Source organism: Accipiter gentilis, chromosome 6, assembly GCF_929443795.1.
Source record: "Accipiter gentilis chromosome 6, bAccGen1.1, whole genome shotgun sequence".
NCBI lineage: Eukaryota > Metazoa > Chordata > Aves > Accipitriformes > Accipitridae > Astur > Astur gentilis.
This window is the reverse complement of record NC_064885.1, coordinates 8973018-8994631: the sequence shown is the minus strand read 5'-3', so window position 1 is coordinate 8994631 and position 21614 is coordinate 8973018. Positions and strand designations below refer to the sequence as shown.

The window sequence follows — 21614 nt, the reverse complement described above, 5'->3', positions numbered from 1 at the left end:
GATGGCAAAAATCCAAGTCCAGGGTGTTGTTTTGTGAGACACGAAAGCAATGTGGGTGGAAGACATGATCACAGGACATTCATATGGGACAAGTCCCAGCATTTTCAGTTCCTGCAGGAGTGTCTTCATTTTAAAGCAGTCTGGGGTGTCTGCGTGCACATGCAGAATGGCCCCCGTCATTACGGGTGCAGCGCTCAAACACCAGTGTGGAGCTGGGAGTAAAAATCCCAGTCCTTCAATGCGATGGGATGATGGCGATGCTCTCCTGCGGCCTTGCGGTGAGCAGCACTGGGCCTTTTGTGCTGCTACTCAAGAGAGGGCAATAGTGCCAGCTTTTAGACAAATGGAACGCTTCGTGCCAGGAAACAGTTTGACTTGGTCAGTCTTCCGTCTAAAATATTTATTGCTAAAGGAAGAAAAAAAAGCCCCAGAAATAATTTTTCCTTTTTTTCTGAGTAAACTGGTGGGGTGTTGTTGGGCAGATAGCTGCCTATTCTAATAAAGAGTGGGATGATGTACAGGTGTAAAGCTTTCACCACCTATGCTGCTTTTTCTGCCTGCAGTCACGAGGGAAGCACCAGCATTTTTCCCGCATCCCTAAAGCTTCCTCTGTGCCTTCAGCGGTGCCCCAGCCTCACCTCACGGTGCTCTGTACGTGGCGTTCCCACCCCCTCCTCCTGTCCTTGCTTTTTAATTTAAAGTTAAAACCGCAGCGAACGATCCCGTCGGCGCGCTCCCTGCCGCCGGGGCCGGGGCTCGAACCCGCGTCCCAATCTCTCCGCCGCGGGGGCCGCCGGGGCCGGGGCTCGAACCCGCGTCCCAATCTCTCCGCCGCGGGGGCCGCCGGGGCTCGAACCCGCGTCCCACTCTCCCCGCCGCGGGGGCCGCCGGGGCCGGCTGTCTCCGGAAGCGGAGCGGGCGGTTCCGGGGCCGGCCGTGTCCTCTGCCCGCCCCGCCCCGCCGCCCTCTCGCCGCCGCACCATGCTGCTCGCCCGGGCCCTACGCGCCGCCGCCGCCCTGCGCCCGCCGCCGCGCCACCCGCCCCGCCGCCTCCTCTCCTCCTCCTCTCTCCGCGCCCTCCTGCCGCCGCCCGGCGGCGCCCCGCCGCTGGCCCGCTCCCTCTGGCAGCTGGGCGGCGGCGGCGGCGGCTGGCGGACGGCGCTGCTCCGCCCGCGGCGGGGCTCGGCCGGCGGCGTCTCCTGCGGCTGCGGCGGCCTCCACACGGAGGGTGAGCGGGAGGAGGGGGACGAGTCCTGCCCTGAGGGGAGCGGGGGGGGGGGGCGTTTGTGAGGGAAACCCGGGGGGGAGCGCTCCCGCCTCGGCGGGGCGCGAGGCGGAGCACGTGGTGGGCGGGGGGGAGGGGGAGGGGGGGCTCGTCCTGCCGCTCTCAGCGCGGGGGCACTTAACACCTCCCCACCCCCCCCCCCCCCCCCCCGGCGCCATTTTCCCCCCCAGGTGACAAAGCCTTCGCGCAGTTCCTGACGGATGAGATCAAGGAGGAGAAGAAGATCCAGAAACACAAATCTCTGCCCAAGGTCTCCGGGGGGTGGGAGCTGGAAGTGCACGGCACGGAGGCCAAGCTGGTGCGGAAGATAGCCGGCGAGAAGTAAGTGCGGTCCTTGGAAGGGTTCGTCTGGGCGAGTCCCTGTGCCCCAGAGGACCAGCAGATACGAATCACCAGACCTGTCCTTGCGCTCCTGTTACCTTCATTGCTATCTGCCCGGTCTGTGCAAACCGGGTGTTACAGAGGCCCTTCGTTTTACCACCTTGGGCCCAACGCGCTTTTTGGGGTTTTTGCAAAAGTTCGCTACTGTACTGTGTGTTGCAAAGTTTCCTGCAGTCTTCCTGCATTAAAAGTAACAGTTCAGTTCAGTAAAACTTGAAAAAAGCTTGCTCAAGCGAGCAGTTGGGGGAAGCCAGCTTCACTCAGGCGTGTGTCTTAAACTTTTCACTGCAATACCTGGTCTTGTTTACGGTGTGTGAGTTCAACACAGGTAACGCTGTCCCCAAGACAAAAGCTTCAAATAGGAGGAATTTTGCTGAGTGTTTTTTGAGTGTGTTCAGAGTAACTGCTTTTGTTTCTTTTCAAGGATAACAGTCACATTCAACATCAATAACAGCATTCCACCCTCAGCTGAGGATGAAACACAAGAAGAGCAGAAACCTGATGAGCAGGAGGTAACTTAGTCCTGACGTGCACTTTAGTGATGGGTACACAGAGGGAGGTTAGAGCCTTGCCCTTAAGTGTTAAGGCTTTTTTCCCCTCTGACTTGATATTTGGGAGCCTTAAGTCACAAAATGCAGATTTTTCTAGGTTGCCTGTCACTTGGCTGTGACCTTCCTCTCTGCAGCAGAAAGGCAGAGCAGGGTGAGAGGGCTCTGTGAGGAGATATGAGAGGAACTCTGGTATCTCTTACCTTCGCAACCCCCTGCAATAAATACTGCCTTTTGTACTTAGCGTAATTCACAATGCTGGTAGACAATGTCAACAAAACGCAAAGCTATTGACATGAATCCACTTGTGTGGTTTTGTTGGTCAGAAGTGTTTCACTCCTGCTTAATAAGACTGTTAGTCAAAATACCAGTAAAAACTGTAAATGAGCAATATAATTTGAGGCAGACAGCGTCATCTGCAGCAACACTGATGCCAAATGAGTCGGGAATGCAGCTGCTCTGTTTGTAGCAGTTTAGTTCCACTTTCTGAAGGTTAGTGTTTGTTCCAGCACATTGCACTCAGCTGGGTGGGATAATACTGGGGACGTTTTCACATTGCTTCCCTTCCTGGGTGTTCCTGTGTCCACTGAGAAGGCGCAGTGCACTGGATCTGTGCACGTGTACGTGTGTTTGGCAGTCTCTGTGCCCTGCCAAGTTTCCTCCACAAAGGAGGTCAGGCACGAGCAGCTCCTGCTCTCAAAACAACGTTGAGTCTCTTCCCAGTTCCTGTCCCTTCAGAGGGACCCGTCCAGGCGAGCTGCAGGCTCCCTGGGTTGTCAGGGGGTGGCAGATGCTCTCAGCTGTCATTTTACCCGTGTGAGAAGCCACAGAGCAGAGGAGGGGCCGAAGGGCCGTTGGTGAGGCTGGGGGAGGCATGGGTTGCCCTGGCCAGGTCAGAGACTCCAGAAAGAGGGTGACAGGGAACAATCTGTGCTGGATGGGCTGTGTTGCTGGGCTGTACTGTCATCACCTTGGCTCCTGTTCAGACTCCCAACGCTGATGCAACTTTTCTCTTATTTAGCCTGATCTTACATCAACTCCAAACTTTGTTGTGGAAGTAATAAAAGATGATACAAAACAGACCCTCGTTCTTGATTGCCATTATCCCGAAGATGAGGTAGGTATCAAACTGGTTGCGTGTTGGCCAGCTCTGATCTGTAACTTACTGTGCGTTTCCTGCTTGACTGTAGTGTAACTGTGCCGCTGTTGGATCTTAACTACTCTTTATAGTCTGTTGGTTTTCTGAATCTGCAGAAAATGTAGTCTCCTTTTACCTCTTTTTTAGCACACAAAAAAAAAAGGCTTTGTGTTTCCAAGAACATTCACTGGGGAGGAGATGTTCCGTTGCTTGTGATCAGCTGCTTATTGGCCCATTTATTGAATTACATTAGAGAAGGGAGGCATGGCTTAACTGTAACAGTGCGGCAACTTGAGGTGGTAAATAAGAACAGCCAAAACAAGATAGATTTAATACAGTGTGTCAGTAACTGAGAAATCTTGTTGTTGTGAGGTGTCACAAAGAGAAGTAGTGATTAAATCAAGAGCGGGAGGAATAAAATGGAGATCTTTGCTTCAGACTGATCTTTGTGGTTTATTTTGTAAACCTTAACAGATCATTTATGCAGCCAGTCCTGACTGACAAAGGTTAGACAGACTTGTGAAGACAGATTTAGAACCACACAGAAGAGGTTTTTATGTCTTTGTAAAAACCAGGCTGCTGACTTACATCAGGTTGCTTCTGGCAGCATGAGCTGGTAGACTGACATGATTTCCCGTGTTCTCATGCATGTCTGTGCTTGTCTTCAAGGCATGTGTTGAGAGGGGAGAGGCACAGCTTTAGTACCGGTCTTGGGGATTTGCCTGCAGTGCAATATTCCTAGCTTTGGGAGGAGATGGCTGAAGGTGCTGAGTGATTAGAGCTAATTGTATGTCTTGCATCTCATTTCCTGTTTCAGGTTGGACATGAGGGAGAGGAAGAAAGTGATATTTTTACAATTCGGGAGGTCAGTTTTCAGCCCACTGGAGAATCAGAGTGGAAGGACACCAACTACACCCTCAACACGGATTCCCTTGACTGGGTAAGTGTTGCTAGCACGGCCGTAGGCTGCGGAGGGCACTTCAGCGTATCTTGCCTGGCTGTCCGTTTGCTCCTGAGTTAGGAATGAGTCCTGTACCAGATGCCTGGGATGGGGGATTCCCCTGCTAAGCCCCAGCTTGCCAGGAGATAGTGATTCTGCAAACTGAGGATTATTAGGTGGTCCCAGCAGACGTGCAGTGCTGGTGGCGTTACTGGCAGTCGGAGACGTGAGACATCAAAACTTGCTCTGTTCCAGGCTTTATTATGTTGATTTCCCAGCAGCTATATTACATTTTAGAGCTGCTTTGACACTTGCTCAAACATCTTTTGATCTGTGTGTTTAACAATGTAGCTTATCAGATGCCATGTGTAGATGTCTCTGTTTTCCGGGTTTTTCAGGTATGTTTTTATAATACTGGCACTAAAAACTAGTATGCCCAAGAATCTGGCATCTGCTTATATGTTCTCAATGCCAGGCTTTTAAAAGCTTTTAAAACTTTATTCCTAGAGTGTATCTCTCTTTGGGAAGCATGTTAAAATTGGTTAGTGTGCTCTGGAACATCCCACATGGCTTCCCCCCCCACCCTCCCGACTTGAGACAGAAAATTAATTAAAAATGCATACGATTTGTGATCTGCTCAGATTACAGAAGTCCAAAATGAATCATTTGCTCAGTAATATTGGTTTGTTTAAAAAAAAACCACAAGCAAAAAACCTCCCCCAAACCAAGAAACGCATGACAGGTATTAGGATTACTGCATTACGGAGTAATAAGGAATCTGTTCACGTGAGGAGCAAGGGGGGAGCCCACAAGCATTAACATATGCTGGAGTTGCAACAGTGAAGCAGGATTAAAAAGAAAAAAAAAAAGTTGATGATTGTAAATACTTGTTTGAAAGATTAAATCTTTTACATCTGATACCACCATTTCCAGAGTGTTAAAACAATTCACCCCCAAGGCTATAGCTTTATGTAGAGGGGTTCAGGCAGAGCTTGGCACGTGTAATCTTTGAGAGACTTTACCTGCTGACTCTGACAGTCAGTTGATCATCTTCAGGGTGCAGCTCATTTGTATTTGTTGGGTTTGGGTTTACATGACCAAGTTTGGATGACCTGTTCCATGGCCCCTTCCCTCCAAATGTTACACCCAAAGCCAGGCCTGCCAAGAAGGGGATGGGGAGCTGCCTGGTCTCCTGTGGGAGGTGGGCCTGATCTTCCTGGCAGAAAGAAATGTCAGCTGCCATGGGACATTTTAAAAGCAACCCCTACCCAGGTGCGTTCTGCTAAGGAAGTTTCCTGTTCATTGCTTCCAGGCTCTGTACGATCACTTAATGGATTTCCTGGCTGATCGAGGAGTGGACAACACGTTTGCCGATGAGTTAATAGAGCTCAGCACTGCATTGGAGCACCAGGAGTACATTAAATTCCTTGAAGACCTTAAAAGCTTTGTCAAATGTCAGTAGGTCAGGCTAGGAAACCTGTCTTCAAGTGTGGGTATTCCACAGCACTGTTCTAGCCAGCAATACCCAAATATATCTTCACAACAGATACGGAGAGTAAGCAGCTTGGAATTTGGAGAATGGGAGAATGAGGATTCTTACTTGTATTTGGGGATGTGTATTTATGTTGCAGCCCAGATCAAGTTCTCTGACATTATGGTCCAGAATTGCCTCGCCCTACTTGGTGGGTTTTGTACAATTAAGGATGAATGTGAAGAATAAAATATGTTCAACATATCACTGAAAACTGATGGTTTCTCTTCTTCCTGCTGTACCATTGCTGACCAGAGAGCTGCCATACAAATGATGCTAGTGTTTGTCTGTGCCGGTATGAATACAGCTGCTCAGAGAGCTGTTGCTGCAGCAATGGCGTGTGCTGGCCTGGAGTTTTCTCCAGAGAGAGCTATTCCAGCACCTCCAAACACGCAGCGTGCCCTCTGTCAGAGTTGTGTCTGTAGGAGGAATGTTGCTGGCCAAGCAGTGCTAATTATGTACTTGACTCATTCTAGAGGTCTTGGCTGTCTGCCTACATGTTAGGGAATAGAATTCAAGGTCTTAAACATTGTGTTTGAGGAGCTGTTTTAAAAAGGGATGTGCTGCCATAACCTATTATTTTACTATTAATGTAGGTATTTTAGCAAAATACTGTGGAAAGGCTGGAGCACTTTAATTCCAGCAGAATGACTGAAAGGCTGTGGCTGCTGCTGTCAAAGGCACTGCTGCAGGGCAGCAGCTGTGGTCTTCTACTCAAGCCAGTGTCTCCAGTTGTTGCCTGAAGGTCATACTAAGTTTAAACAGAAACCAAAACTAAAGTCCAACATGAGATCACCGATACATTGTTAAAGACCACACTAAGGCTGAAATAAATGAAGTATATTTATTTCAAAACATATATTGTGCCATTAAAAGTGCAGGTCAAGGCAGTACTACTGCCTTTTTAAGTATCTTTTTGACACAGCAGTTAGTTACACATATATACATGAAAGTACTAGCAGCTCTGGGTGGATTTTTAGTCTTGAAGTCCTTCCGGTAAAAAAGCAGCAGCTGAATCAACTTATAGGAGAATTGTCCAGGAGTCACAGACCTTTACAAAAGGTAAGTTGAACAGAGAAGCTATAGCAATGTATAAAATGCATTATTAATGTTCAAAACTATTTGAAAGCTCTGCTCCTAGCACTGTCCTCAGTAATTTTACGTAGGCAGCAAAGCTAAGAACTTGCTAGCTCTAGCTTGAGCCAAAGGGATGATACGTGTTTTCTAAGAGGTATGGGTGAGCCTTTCAAGGAGGCTTAAACTGAAGTAATTTTTGGAACTTTTCTTCACGAACCACTTACCTGAACAGACGCTCCACACAAGACTTGGAAGTTGTTGGCTAAGGCGTGAGAAAGATAAGGCACTAAACGTTGCAGGTCCTTGAAACGTTCCCTAACCCAGCAGTTAAGGTAAGTTGTGTAATTTGGCTCTTCTTTTTATGGTTACTGGTGGTCAACAGTAAAACCATTTCCAAGGAAGTTTGTGGAAAAACAGCCAACACAAACCCATGGGATGAATGGGCTTGTGGTTTCTGCCCATGTAATTGACAAGTGGATCCAAGCAGAGATCCTTTCCAGGAACCTGACATTTAGACTCACCGGACAGCTCATGAGGAGACTGGATTCCTCCTCCATTCCACTGGTAACTGTGAACTCTGGGTTGTGCAAGCACCTGTGACTGTGCTCTGTTACAGTGTTTTCTAGAAGTGACCGAAGCTTCCCTTCTGTCATATCCTGAGGAAAAAAAAAATTGGGTTAAAAGAAATCTTACACTTAAGTTGCTGTCTGCAGCTTAAAACTGCCTCTTTGCAGCCGCAGACTTCAGATGTCGCATTTAACACGTTAACTCACGGTGCAGCTTACCTGTGTGCTGATGTATAATCCACACTGGCAAAAAACTAAGTGATTCCTCACAGTCAGGTTATTCCTAGAAAGAGCATACAATGAGCATCATCACAAGAACCAGAACAAAGGTAGATTTTAGCAAAAAAACCTGCTAAGGTTTAGGAGATCAGGGGGGTTTTGTATTTTGCCGAAATTAACAGCAGCTTCTGTTTGCCCACTGTTTTGGCCTGTTTGTAAGTGCAAACTGCGGTAGGGGAGTGGAGAACCTCATTCCAATGCCAAGGGCTTTCTTACTTTCTACACACTGGGCAGATGACCCTGTCGCTAGCATCCAAGCCATCGAGCATTGCGTTGAGACATTCTTCATCAAACTGCAGGCTTCGCTCATACTCTTCTATAACCAGCTGTTCTGCAATAACACAGCAAAATACCTTCAGGCATCCGTTATGAACTGAAGACAAAGCAGCACACGTGAAGCTGCTGGGTAAGTGGAGGCTGGGGCAGCCACTAGTTTCTAAGAACTTTTCTTTCTTTGGAGCAGATTTCTACACTTGAGGAAATCATTCCTGCTAATCCAGTTTTTCCTATGGCTCAATCTTTAGCCAGTCTCAAGGGGGTGACTTTCTGCTTTCCAACCAACAATTTAGAAACATTCCGAAATGATTTATACAGGTTCCTACAGCTCCCAAACACCTCAGTGCTGTTTCTCTGGTCTCCTCTCTTATTAGCTTCTCACAGACATTAAAATGCCACTTTTAAAACTGTCAAAAAGGGTCGTCATGCATTAGAGAGGCTACAGAGATTCCTAAGGAGGCTCTTCCCCTCTATCACGTGGTCTACAAGAACCAAGGAGTGCAGCCTCAGCTAGTATGGATTACTAGAAAGTCAGGAATATTACAAATCAAACAGGAGTCAGAAAGTGTGTAGAGACATTACCTTGCAAGATCAATTCTTGTTGGATCTCCTCCAGTACTGCTAGCTCATCGGGGTCCTCTAGCATCTGAAAGGTGCATCAGTCAGTGATTCTCCCATTCTGACTACTTTCTCACTTAACTTCCATCACCTGACTGAACTGCCACTGCAACATAAATTCACTCTGCTTATTCTTCTGTCTGGTAAATCTCTGCGCTTGCAAAACCACGTGCCGTGTAAAGGAATCTATGATATAATCACCTGTGCAAAGCCAGCCAGAATGGGTCCGAACACAGCCCGTCCAAGAACTTGCTTTTCAAACCACTGAACTTTTATTCCCATTCTCAGGAGCGGGCAGTGACAGACTGGCTTTAAAAACCAGAGATGAGGAACCCACCCTCTGTCGTGACTCACAGGCAGTTTGTGAGGGAAGCAAGGAAGTTCCCCACTCGTGGGCCCAAAGGCAAGCGCTTTCACAACACGACGCCCCACACGAGCCGCGGGAGCAGGAAACCCAGTCGCCCCGAGTTTTGCCAACACCACCCAGCGAAAGACCAGATTTAACAGCTGCAGAGAGACGCGTTCGGAACGCCGGCATTAGGTAGCGCATTGACGCAAGGGTGCTGGAGACCGCACCGGCCCGAGGGAGCTCGTACTGACCTGGGCCAGGGCCTCCGTTCCCCGGCGGGGCGGCTGGCCGTCCTGCGCGGCCTGCAGCGTCTGCCACTCCTGCTCCATCACCTCCCGCACCAGCAGCGTGCCCGTGGCCGGCCCGCACACTCTCTCCCCGGCCTGGCGGTACCGGTCCAGCAGCTTCGCCCGGCTGCTCCTCAGCCTCTCCATACAGCGCTGGGAGGGAGCGGACCGCACGGAGCCCGTTAGCGGGGGGACGGGACGGGACCCGAGGGCCGGTCGCATCCCGGATGGGGCTGCGCGGGAGCGGGGTGACAGCTCCCACCGGGGGATGGACTCCGCCAGCCCGCGACGGCAGCGCTGGATTCTCCCGAGGAGGATTTGGAAAGGGGCCCGGCTCGGCTCACCCGCCCGGGCGGGACCGAGCCCGGGCGGCCCTGGGCGAGGCGGCGAACCGGTGCCAAAGGAGCGGGCAGAGCCCCCCCGCCCCCTCCCCAGCCCGCCCACCCGCCCCGGCCCCCCGCGGCCCCCCGACTCACGCGGCGGTAGGTCTCCTTCCAGGGCGGCGCGGCCGGGCCCTTGTAGCGAGCCCGGTGTCGCCGGAGCGGCGACTCCATGGTCCGCCCGGCAGCCGCAGCGCGCCTCTGCCGCGGGGCACGCCGGGAAATGTAGTCCCGGCACCTGAAGGGGGGGGAGTGGCTGAGCGGCGGCTCCTCCGATTGGCGGCGCGGTCGGTGACGCCGCGGTCGCGCCGGCGGTTGCGCGGCGTCGTCGTCGTCGGCGGCGATGGCGGCCGAGTGGGGCCCGGCGGAGCAGTGGCGCGCGGCCCTGCCGCAGCACGCGGTGCTCAGCCGCCTCCGCGAGCGCGCCCCCGCCCCCGCCGCCCGGCCGCCCCTCATCCGCAACCTCCTCTTCGGCCTCGACGGCGACCTCTTCCTCTGGGACGGCGAGCGCAGCGCCCTCCACACCATCGGCCTCCGACGCCTCGGCGGGCCCGACCCCGCGGGGCTCGGCCGCTACCAGGTGGGGCCCGGCGCTGAGGTGGGGGGGGGAGCCGTGAGGGGCCGGTGGGCCGTATGAGGGGACCGTTAAGGGGGGGGGGGGGGGGGGCTGAGGGGGGCCGGTCCCCGAAGGCTCCGGGCCGGGTGGTCACCCCCTCCAGCCCGCTCTCGGTGGGTCCTTAACGTGAGTGGAACCCTTCGGCTTCGTGGTCGGCCGTGGGTGGGAGCGAGTTCGCGCCCCGTTCTGCAGCTCGTAGCCGTTGTGTAAGTCACCGTCCGCAGTAAAGATGTGCCGCGCTTCCGTGAGCGCTTTCCGTGGCTTGTGCTTAACTGTAATACTTGTACTTTCAGACCCTTATCTGCATAAACCCACCGCTTTTTGAGGTTTATCAGACGCTGCTAAGCCCCACGCAGCATCATGTGGCGCTCATCGGTACGAAGGGGCTCATGGTGCTGGAGCTGCCTAAACGCTGGGGGAAGAATTCGGAGTTTGAAGGTGGGAAATCCACGGTGAACTGTAGGTGGGTGAGACCTCAGGCGGTTAACAGCATCCCTGTCCTGCCGCCGTTCCTCCGCAGCCTCTCCTCTTCTGGGGGCCAAACAGATACGGAAGGCGTTGGTTGTATCGGGGTTGTAGGGGGACAATCGCAAATGAAGTTATTTTGTTGCCTCAGGGACTTGCTGATTGTCAAGGGACCCAAATAAATGACCTTCTAAGCTTGTTGCACAAGCTGAGGAGCGAGGTGCTCTAGCCTTCCTGGGGTCTTTTAGCTGTGGTAGTTATGGAAATAACAAAGCGTTTCAAGTTAAAGCTGCCCCTCCAACTGTAAGAATAATATAGCTAATGGCTTTGAAACCTTTTAATTTGGTTTGTAGCTCATCTTGCCCCCACTTTCCCTTAGAAGTAAATTCTGCGTTTCTTGTAACAACAGTGCACATTTCTGCTCTGTATTTCAGCACTATTCCCATTGCGGAAAGGTTCTTCACAAGCTCAACATCTTTGACTTTAAAGCATGCTGCCTGGTATCCCTGTGAGACATTAGAGCCCCATATTGTGCTCTTGACTTCAGATAACACTATAAGGTAAAACCTGTTTGTAGTTGATTATCTAGTATTTCTTTTGTCATAGCCAGTCTAATTTTTTGCTGGATGTTTGTGTCCTGCCATTCTTAGCAGGATTACCAATAAAAAATAGGACGGGAGAAATTTTAAGACTGATGCGAACGGATGTTCCTGCATCAGCAGGGACATGTGCAACGCTGCCAGCTGAATGAACATTGCTGCTGTCTCTTTCCTCTAGGTTTTACAGTCTGAAGGTACCTCAGACACCTGTCAAAGTGATTGCTCTTTCAGACACTGAGGAGGAGACTCTTACAATCAAAAAAGGGTTTGTGTGGCTTCTTGTGTTTTGAAATGCTTTTGACAGAATAAGCTCTGTATTTCCAGTTGTGTTTTTAATGAATAAGTGATAAATCTACCTGAAAATCTGATGTGATATTTTTCATGGACTTCTTCAGTGCTAGGACTTCGTCCTAGCATAGTAGCTGCAATTTTTCTTTTTTTTTTTTTTTTTTTTTACCCCTTTTTTCCCCATCCTTCTAAAAGAAAGTGGTAACAAAATGTACAGTCACAGTTTGTCAGAGTAGTCATTTGTCTTCAAGATGGGGTTAAGAAGGGCTTTTTGAGTGAGGAATGCAGAAAACAGATGATCTTTTTATTTCCCTTTTGGCCTAGTTGGAAAGGAAATACTTGAGGGTCTCTACTAGTCAAGTCACAAACTGTTGCACTACACAGGAAATACCAGTATGCCCTCCTCTTTTATCCTGTGAAACTGCGCTGGCTGGTGGATGTATTGCAGAAATGAGGTACCATAAGAAGGATGTTACTTGCGTGCTTTTGCTGCTGAAAACAGCATATGTCAAAGAACTGATGGACAGGTGTTTAGCAGTAATTTGTCAGCACGTACCGATGGACCTGGTTAAATATTTGTGCTCTCACAATCACAGCTGACTTCAGGTCTTTTTCTGACTCGTCCCCAGGAGAGCCTATACGGCATCGCTGGGAGAGACCGCGGTGGCGTTTGACTTTGGCCCGCTAGTGCCGGTCCCAAAGAACATACTTGGACAGCGAGGGAGTGAAGAAGTGTTGGCCTATCCGCTTTACATTTTGTATGAAAACGGAGAGACGTTCCTCACGTATATCAGCCTGCTGCAGAGGTAGGATCGCATTCATCCTCAGGTTTCATGGGGTGCTTTTACGTTTGTACAATGTTAGGGTTGGAGAACCATCTCTCAGTTTGGCTGGGACTCTCTGTAATGGATGCTGGGCTGAGTTTTATTGCAGCCTGTTTTATCTCTTTGTGGCAGTACTACTAGACTGAAATCCAAGAATAGTGTGTCATCCTTTTTCATCTAGACATTAAGGGTGCAGTTTCCACTGCTGAGAATCCACTGTCTGTTATTTACCATCAGAAATCTGAAATGAAGACACTGGACTGTTAAAAGATTGGTGGGTCTGAGGCTGTTAAGGTGTATTTTGGGGCGTTCAGTTCACAGTACAGACATCCTTAGCTTTGGATGAGGCTGAATGAGCCAGTGGCATCTTAGGAAAGGAAATACTTTAAGATCATAGAAGGTTTGCCGGCATGTTCCATAATGAGAAGTCAAGAATATGAATCAATAATATAAACACAATACAAGAAAAGATTACTTCAGAAAACTGAGAAGATGGTGGAAAACTTACAAGTTAGATCTAGTGTAACTGAATATTAAAACATGCGGTATTCGGGTTAGAAACAGCACTGTTTGCCTTTGCATGAGAAATGATGCAGCACTGAGAAGATCCTGTCTATAGGCAATGAAATGGGCTTAGTCCTTCTACCTAGGGAAATGCCATGCCACAAAATGCTGCTTGTAAAGTGCTTTATTAAGCGAGAAGCCGGTTAAGTGATAAAGGTAATTAACTTGAGCTTTCCATGCATACTTTGTGTTCTTGTATGAAAATGTTTCCTCTTGAATTTGTTGAAATGATTGCTTTCAAAGCATAAAACATTACTACTGAGCTCCAGTTTCTTCTCTGAGATCTCCACTGAGCAGGTGTAGTTCAGACTCTTAATCTGCAGAAGTCTGGGTTGCTGCTATCTAACGGAAATCAGACAGAACTCCAAACCATTGGGTTGTTTGGGTTTTTTTAAAGATCATCCTTATTTCATAGTTATTTTGCAGCAAACTCCCACAGGCAACCATGGGGAACTCTCCTTCCACACCTTGTGTTGTGAACATATCTTCTTTATTGCAGCACTGGAAATCTTGGCAAGCTGCTTGGCCCTCTGCCCATGCACCCTGCTGCAGAAGATAACTATGGCTATGATGCCTGTGCTGTCCTTTGCCTGCCCTGTGTTCCAAATATCCTGGTGATTGCCACTGAGTCGGGAATGCTTTATCACTGTGTGGTACTGGATGGAGAAGAGGATGACGAGCAGGTACCCTTTCTTGCCTTTTTTTTTTACCCTAGCCAAAGTTCCTGGCTGCAAGGTGGCAGGATGCCTGGATGTGAATGCCAAGTGCCAAACCTGCATTCTTTTATAATGAGGTAGTGGGTCTTCCTCCTATTCCAGCCAGTCCCTGTGATTCTCTGATGCTTTTATTTTAAATGTCAATTCTACGTATCCTGATGGCAGATCAGTTTTTGAGCAAACTTACTATGAACTATTTTAAAGAGTATCTTCTAAGAAGAAACCCTGTTTCTGAGATAAATTTTTTTTAAGTAAAAAGAAAAAAAAAAAGGGGACTTGAACTACTTTCCCTGGCAGTTAATGCTCTTGCCTGTATTATGTAACTCTCTTGATGCTGTTTATGTTGGTATTTCTATTTAAATGATGTCTCACAGAAGAATTCAATGCTCTTTACAGTCAGAAAAGTCATGGGACCCAAGATCTGATCTAATTCCTTCCCTGTATGTGTTTGAATGTGTTGAGCTGGAACTTGCACTGAAACTGGCATCAGGAGATGAAGAGGAGCCTTTGGAGTCTGATTTCTCTTGCCCAATCAAACTGCATCGAGGTAGGGTTGTCATTCAGGTTGTTGGCTTTTACTTGCTTTATTTCATGCATTTAGGATCAAGCTATTTCCAAATTATCATTGGTGTCAAATAAACAGTGGTATTAGAATAAGGATTTGCCTGATGTCTTCAAGAAAGCTGTGGAAGAAGCAAGCCTGGGAGGTGCTTTGGTGTTTAACCAAGGGCAGATTGCATATGGTCACATAATGCTAAATTCCTTCAGCTGTGGACTATAAAGTAGAAGTTGTTGCATCTGTGATGACCTAAGTATGTAAGCAAGTGCTGTGGGGATGGTAATCCTGAGGGAGGAATTGGTATCTGCTTATTAGACTATCCAATGTAATTGTGGGGCAGGAGGTCGGGTAGGACAAAGTGTTTGGGTCTTTCTGAACAAGAAGCTTGTCAGAATGCTGGTCTGCTGGCTTTAACTGATCTTCCCTTTAAAATCTAGTGGATTGATACAGATGTCATGTGATGGGAATAGCTCAAAACAATTCATCCGGTATTTCAAGCATAATTTTATGTTATGCAGAACTCTAATAAGGTGGCTAACGCAGCTAGCTCAATTTTTGAATGGGGACGAGTTAGAACTTGCAACAAGATGTTAATGCTGACTGGACAGTAAGTTGATACGCATGTTCAACAATGCAGGTTTGAAGGATGAGTTTTGCTCAGTTCAGTGCCTTCTCCTACATTTGCTGTTTAAATTTCAGATCCGAAATGTCCCTCGCGATACCACTGCACACATGAAGCTGGTGTCCATAGTGTGGGGTTGACATGGATCAATAAACTGCACAAATTCCTTGGTTCAGGTGAGTGGAGAGACTCTATTGGGTGTCGAGGGAAGAGAGTAGTATCTGAACACGTACAATTTTCTAGCGACAAGCTGGTGGATGTGGGTAATGCCGGGAATCCCTTAACCTGCAAAATGCATCTGATGCATTCTGACAAATCTCTTTGTAGATGAAGAAGACAAAGACAGTTTACAAGAGTTGGGAGCAGAACAGAAGTGCTTTGTTGAACATATTCTTTGTACAAAACCATTGCCATGCAGGTAAAAACCAAACCCTGTCTATTGCTTCCAAATCAGTGAGTTGCTATGGAAAATATTTATGATTTACCCTCTTTTGCTGTATTCTTGCTGTTAAAAATAATGAAGTCAGCACAAAAGAATTCAAATAATACAAATAAGCAATTTATGCATCAGGATTCTTAATGCAGTTAGGGAAGTAAGCTTAAATTCCTGTGTTACTGTTTTAAAATGATCTATCAAACCAGCAGAAGTTGTCACTTCCATTTACTTAACCTGGACGACTCTGAGGCTTGATTTGGCTAAGAGTCTTGAATGCTGACACATTCCTTTCATCCGCTTTTTAAGGATCAAACAATGCCTTGAAAGAACATCTGAATTTTTGAGCTTGGTCAGGTTTAAGAGGCATCATTTGCATGTAATATATCTTTATCTGCTTTTTTTTCTCACTTTTATAAGGCCTAATCATATTGATAGACTGCTGTGGATTAAACACTATGAAAATACAGAAAAAATGTTTATTAATAGGTGTTAAGTCATTAATCTAAAGGGCTCCCTAAGTCGCACTGGTGGTGACCCTCCAATGGTGTTAGATAGTTACCTGGGGAGAGGGCATTTGGACCAAAAAGGTGGTATGTGGGAGCACCTGTGTTCTCTCCTGAGGAGGTCTGTGCCTTGCACTAAAAGTGGGTAATGTTTCCTGGGTCACAGCAGGTTTTTGCTTCTGTTCACAGTGAAGTTGTACAAGTGCTCCCTCTCTCTGGCTGGATGAGTTTGTCCTGGTACAGTTGACAGCCAGTCAGATTGTGTGGTATGAGAATAACGATTTTGCAGGACTCATTCTGGGGAGTGGTTCTTAGCTTAGTGAGAGGTGTCTGGTGTAGGCCAATTGCTATAGCTAGAGCTTTTCCAGAAGAGTGAACTTGCACAACTGCAGGAACAAAGAACTCTTTTGACCAGGTAATTCTTGTGTTTTCTTCCTTTCAGGCAACCTGCGCCGATTAGAGGATTTTGGATTGTTTCTGACATCCTGGGGCCCACAATGATCTGCATCACAAACACCTATGAGTGTATTACAAGGCCTCTCTTGTACGTGGTTCTTAAATAGTTTGAAATCTGTGACTATTGCATGAAAAGGATCTCAAGATATTTTATTTTTTTAAATATTCCTTTGATCCTTTCACCCCAGACTTCTGCACCTCTTATGACACACAATGAAGTTTGCCTTCTGAACACTCCCTGGCTGAGCACTTAAGTATTACTGTAGTAGTTATTTACTACTAAGGTGTTTGTAGGGGATATAATTAATCTATATCACTTTTAATGAGTATTAGGACAAGAGTTGCATCAAAAGGTTCTTGACAGTATTGTTGGGGTGTTTTTCTTCATTTTTATAGTGAAGAATCTGCAAATCAAAAACTTGTTTACAGACAGTAGTACAGAGATTCTTAATGGGCACCAAGGTTATGTTTGCATGAAAGGGGGGAAAAAAAATAGTAGGTTCTTCAAGTGCTTTAAAGTAGTGGGAGTTTAGTATGCATTTCCAAAGCAACTTTACTTTGTTTGAGGGTGGTGGGAAAGATACAGCCTAGTGTGGTAGATTTGCAGTTGCGCAATTAAGTGAACACATTGAGCGGAGAGCACTATTTTCAGTTTATTTATTGCTGAGAACACTGTTTAATGTAGGACAGGTACCTTCAGCAGAGCTAGTATTAATGTCAGGTTTTCTTACAGACCTTACCTTTTTTTTCTGTAACTATTTCTGCAGTGTTCATAAACAGTTTTTTCTTACAGCTCTTTTAAACCTTATTATCTGAAATTACATAGCATCACAGTATGGTTTGGGTTGGAAGGGACCTTAAAGATCATCTCGTTCCAACCCAACCCCCCCTGCCATGGGCAGGGACACCTTCCACTAGACCAGGTTGCTCAAAGCCCCATCCAACCTGGCCTTGAATACTTCCAGGGAGAGGGCACCCACAACCTCTCTGGGCAACCTGTTCCAGTGCCTCACCACCCTCACAGTAAAGAACTTCTTCCTTACACCCAATCTAAATCTACCCTCTTTCAGTTTAAAGCCTTTGCCCCTTGTCCTGCCACTACATGCCCTTGGAAAAAGTCCCTCTCTGGCTTTCTTGTAGACCCCTTTTAGGTACTGGAAGGCTGTGATAAGGTCTCCCTGGATCCTTCTCTTCTCCAGGCTGAACAACCCCAACTCCCTCAGCCTGTCTTCATAGGAGAGATGCTCCAGTCCTATGATCATCTTCATGGCCCTCCTCTGGACTTAGTCCAACAGGTCCATGTCCTTATGCTGGGGGCCCAGAGCTGGATGCAGGACTCCAGGTGGGGTCTCATGAGAGCGGAGTAGAGGGGAAGAATCACCTCCCTTGACCTGCTGGTCATGCTTCTTTTGATGCAGCCTAGGATATGGTTGGCTTTCTGGGCTGCAAGTGCACATGGCCTGGTCATGTTGAGCTTCTCTTCAACCAACACCCCCAAGTCCTTCTCCTCAGGGCTGCTCTCAATCCATTCTTCACCCAGCCTGTATTTGTGCTTGGGATTGCCCTGACCCACATGCAGGGCCTTGTGGAACTTCCTGAGGTTTGCATGGGCCCACTTCTTGAGCCTGTCAAGGTGGACAGTGACCTAGGAGGCTGCTTTGAAAAGGAGGTCATTCTGCTGTTCAAGCACTTGCTTGCCTAGTTATGGAACTTTCTTCTCTTTAAGTAAAAGGATATTTATGATTCTTGCTGGTTTCAGCTGTGGCCAAACAAAGATGTGGGGATGCGCACTCCACCAACCTTGTCTAGAGCTGGATTTACCACATAATTGAAATATTTCCTCTTGGAACACTTCTGACTTAATCCCGCAATACATTAATTCCACAGTGGATGAGTTCCTCACTTTAACTACCATTTAAACTCTGACATAGTTTAAATGTTTCTGGTTTAAACTGTGTTCTCCAACTTGATGTTCTTTGGTAGGAGTACAGTCCACCCTGCGTCCCCTCCCCTGCTGTGTACCAGAGAAGACAAAGATGTTGCTGTTTCCCCTCTTCGTATCCTGGCCGAGTCACAGCATTCATTTGAGAAGCACATCCGAAGCATCCTGCAGCGCAGCTCTGCCAATCCCTTCCTTCTGAAGTAAGTAAATATGTTTTCCTAGGGGACCTGAAGAGGGAAGACTCTCGGGAATAGGGGGTGTTCATCAGCTCCTGCTTGAACAGCACATTAGCTTGGACATAGCAATAATGGGGGCACAGCTCCTGCAGCTGACTTGCACCTCTCTGTCCGTACAGGGATGGCATCCAATCAAGTAATGATGTAGGGTGGGGGGGGATGTAGGTCAGGGGCAAGGGGGAATCGTCGTGCTCCAGTCCCCTGCTCAAAGCAGGGCTGACCTCAGCTGATGAGGTTGTTCAGTGCTTGTCCCATTTGGTTTTGAATATCTTAAGATACCTTGGGATTTCCTCATATCAGAAAAATGATTTATAGCAAAGGGATTTAATTACAGTCCCTCACTTCCGTAACTGAGCCCCCCAGAGCCCTTATGATAAATACTGTAAGTTGTTTAGCCTTTCAAAGGAACATGTTGGAGTAAGACTGCAAAAACCTCTCTCTTTCTTAAGGTCTGCGGATAAAGATGCTGCTCCTCCGCCTGAAGAATGCCTTCAGCTTCTTAGCAGAGCCACACAAGTGTTCAGAGAGGAATACATACTGAAACAAGATCTGGCAAAAGAGGAAATTCAGCAAAGGTAATACAAAACCCTCACAAATATGTGCTGTACAATGTCTCTGTGAAACAACAGCACTAAGTACTGAGCACTCGACCTCCTCTGCTGGACTAGCTGTTGTAAATGAGTAAAATGTACTCAGGTAAGACTAATGGAATACCAGAACTGAAAATTGAGTTACCAGGGAAAGCAGGGGTGAGTGTAATACTTGATCTCTACAGTGGCTTATAGGGCAAAGAAAAAAAGTAAACACACGCGTGAAATACTTCTCTTCTGCTGTTGTCAGTCTGCCTGTGCTTGTGGATGGCAGCACATCCTTTGACCTTGGTAATTATCCCAACAAAGGAAAATTGCATTAAGTCTCTCTTCTTCAAATTATAGTTATTTATATTATAAAGTTAGGACAAAATGGAAGCGTTCTCACCACTGCCCATTTTGCAGTATCTTTAGTTCTTCGTACCACCAGGAGCATTAATCACTTCTGTCATATTTTCTCTGTGGCGTAAATCCTGATTCAACTGAGTTGCTGTTGTGGGTGGTTTGATTTTATGTGTGTGTTTATTTTAAGAGTGAAGCTGCTGTGGGGACAGAAAAAGAAACAACTGGAAGATCTTAATTACTGTCGAGAGGAAAGGTGAGTGTAATCTGTCTGCTTTTATCATGTCAAATGCAAGGAATGATGCACCTTTGTGCAAAAGGTACTTTATAGAGGGTCCTGTGTGAAACAAGTGAGAAGTGAATGCATTTCCAGCTGTAATTAAGCATGTAGGTTCACTCCCTGCTCCAGCTTGGGTTTTCAGGCTCCTTGTCCTGTTTCCACAGACAGACTTGCCTTGCATGTAGATCTAAAGTAAATAAACATTTCTCACTTGCATAAAGGAAAAGTTTGCGGGAAATGGCTGAGCGCTTGGCGGACAAGTATGAGGAAGCCAAAGAGAAGCAAGAAGATATTATGAACAGGTGAGTGCAAACTATGCTCTCTTTCATCACAGATCACTTGCTGCTGAATTGCAAGTGTGGTAGAACAGAGTGGGCAGAAAGTGCCACACTGGTTGGTTTGAAGACTGGGCTTCTGAAATTCTCTTTGTTGGGGCTCAGTGGTGATTTTTCAGTACTACTTCAGGTCCAGACTGAGTCAGCCTGCTGTTTAGAAATGCCATGTGAGACTAGCTGAAAGAGGAAAGTGAAGTCTTGAGCCCCTGAGACTTAGGAAGAGTGACACAAGTGCAAGACTGTTGGTGTCTTATCGTAACTGGTCTAACAGGTAAGTTAATTCAGCAACATTTCTTGCTTGGTACATCAAAAGGATGAAGAAAGTACTTCGGAGTTTCCACTCTCAGCTTCCTGTTCTATCAGACAGTGAAAAAGATATGAAGAAGGAACTGCAGACAATACATGACCAGCTGCAGCACCTGAGCAATGCTATCAGACAGGTGAGAGAACGAATTATCTAGCTGGTAGGTTGTTGAGAACACCTCTCTCGCACCTAAGGATAGTGCTGATAGCATACAGCCCTTCCAATAGAGCAACTTTGTACTTCTGTTAAATTGGCAACAACATATTAAAATAACTTCTGATCCTTGTTAGTAATATAGACAGAACCTCTGCAACCCAGTATAAACCCTAAGAAAGCAAGCCTACACACCTTCCTCCATCCTAGAAGTAACATTTTCTTCTCTCTGTGGGAGGAAGAGTGCAAAAGCAAGCAGATTTTCAACCCAAAGAGAATCAATCCATTGCAGTAGGACACACCAGTTTGTAACTATAACATGCTTTCACTTTGTCAGGCAGTACCAACACTGACTGGGGTCTTCTTTTTGTACATGACTTCTAGGTTAAAATGAAAAAGGAATACCAGCAGAAAAAGATGGAAAAGGGTACCAGCCCCCGAAAACCCAGCATCACCCTCAGTGCCTACCAGAGCAAGTGTATCCAAACTGTCCTGAAAGAAGAGTAAGTTAAAGCTTGGATCCTTCTGTAGAATTCCAGCCCTGGCACTTATATAAGCAATGCCATCCAAGTGCCCAGGGTATAATGTAACCTCTATGCTGCGTGAGGGGCTGACTGATGCACCAGCTGGAGCTTGTTGAGATGGTCTGAAGCATAAAATGCACCAGCTCGTGACAGCAGCACTGGCCATCTTCTGCCACTATTAAAGCAGAGTTAAGTTTAAGTCTGCTTTTTGCCCAAGGATCTTGTGGCAGTCTGTATCCAGCCTGTAATTAACAAAATTCTCTGCCTCTACCATGTGAAGTCTTTTCCTTCCTGATTAGTGTCAAGCAAAAATGACTTGCAGCCTTTTGACTGGATTTATTTTTCTTGAAGGGGAGAACACATAAGGGAAATGGTAAAACAGATCAATGACATCAGAAGCCATGTGAACTTCTAACATGTCCACGGTGAGGAACCTACACCGAAAGTCTGGACGAGCTTTAATTTTCCCTGGTATTTGCCCTTGTATATTTAACATTTGTATGTTGAACAATATGCCTTTTACTTATTATTTTGTAAAGATGGACTGCAAAATAAAATACTTTTGATAAGACTCCTTACATGCTGTGATTTTTTGCTTTTCTCCT

General features: G+C 47.2%; 3 protein-coding genes across 4 annotated transcripts; 2 read left to right on the top strand and 1 right to left on the bottom strand.

The window, feature by feature from the left end:
• The first annotated feature begins 935 nt into the window (after positions 1 to 935).
• Positions 936 to 6037, top strand: C1QBP (complement C1q binding protein). The gene is made up of 6 exons (XM_049802004.1): positions 936 to 1228; positions 1456 to 1606; positions 2091 to 2178; positions 3236 to 3331; positions 4170 to 4292; positions 5605 to 6037. The coding sequence occupies exons 1-6, from the start codon at positions 982 to 984 to the stop codon at positions 5752 to 5754; spliced, it is 855 nt and encodes a 284-aa protein (XP_049657961.1). The 5' UTR covers positions 936 to 981; the 3' UTR covers positions 5755 to 6037.
• A 616-nt stretch (positions 6038 to 6653) lies between these two features.
• RPAIN (RPA interacting protein) lies at positions 6654 to 9855 on the bottom strand. The gene is made up of 7 exons (XM_049802014.1): positions 9752 to 9855; positions 9240 to 9428; positions 8604 to 8667; positions 7962 to 8076; positions 7686 to 7749; positions 7422 to 7556; positions 6654 to 6874 (listed from the first exon to the last, which is right to left on the bottom strand). The coding sequence occupies exons 1-7, from the start codon at positions 9827 to 9829 to the stop codon at positions 6845 to 6847; spliced, it is 675 nt and encodes a 224-aa protein (XP_049657971.1). The 5' UTR covers positions 9830 to 9855; the 3' UTR covers positions 6654 to 6844.
• A 138-nt stretch (positions 9856 to 9993) lies between these two features.
• Positions 9994 to 21587, top strand: NUP88 (nucleoporin 88). Of its 2 annotated transcripts, XM_049801982.1 has the most exons (17): positions 9994 to 10235; positions 10565 to 10734; positions 11171 to 11296; positions 11514 to 11600; positions 12253 to 12429; positions 13511 to 13694; positions 14124 to 14274; positions 14986 to 15084; positions 15236 to 15326; positions 16290 to 16391; positions 18287 to 18445; positions 18931 to 19056; positions 19604 to 19669; positions 19915 to 19995; positions 20342 to 20468; positions 20870 to 20988; positions 21361 to 21587. In XM_049801982.1, exons 1-17 carry the CDS (start codon positions 9999 to 10001, stop codon positions 21422 to 21424), a joined length of 2166 nt encoding a protein of 721 aa, XP_049657939.1. In that variant the 5' UTR covers positions 9994 to 9998; the 3' UTR covers positions 21425 to 21587. The 2 variants fall into 2 exon arrangements, with proteins under 2 accessions (XP_049657939.1, XP_049657940.1); XM_049801983.1 differs by lacking the exons at positions 20342 to 20468; positions 20870 to 20988; positions 21361 to 21587 and adding an exon at positions 20159 to 20335.
• Positions 21588 to 21614: the final 27 nt, after the last annotated feature.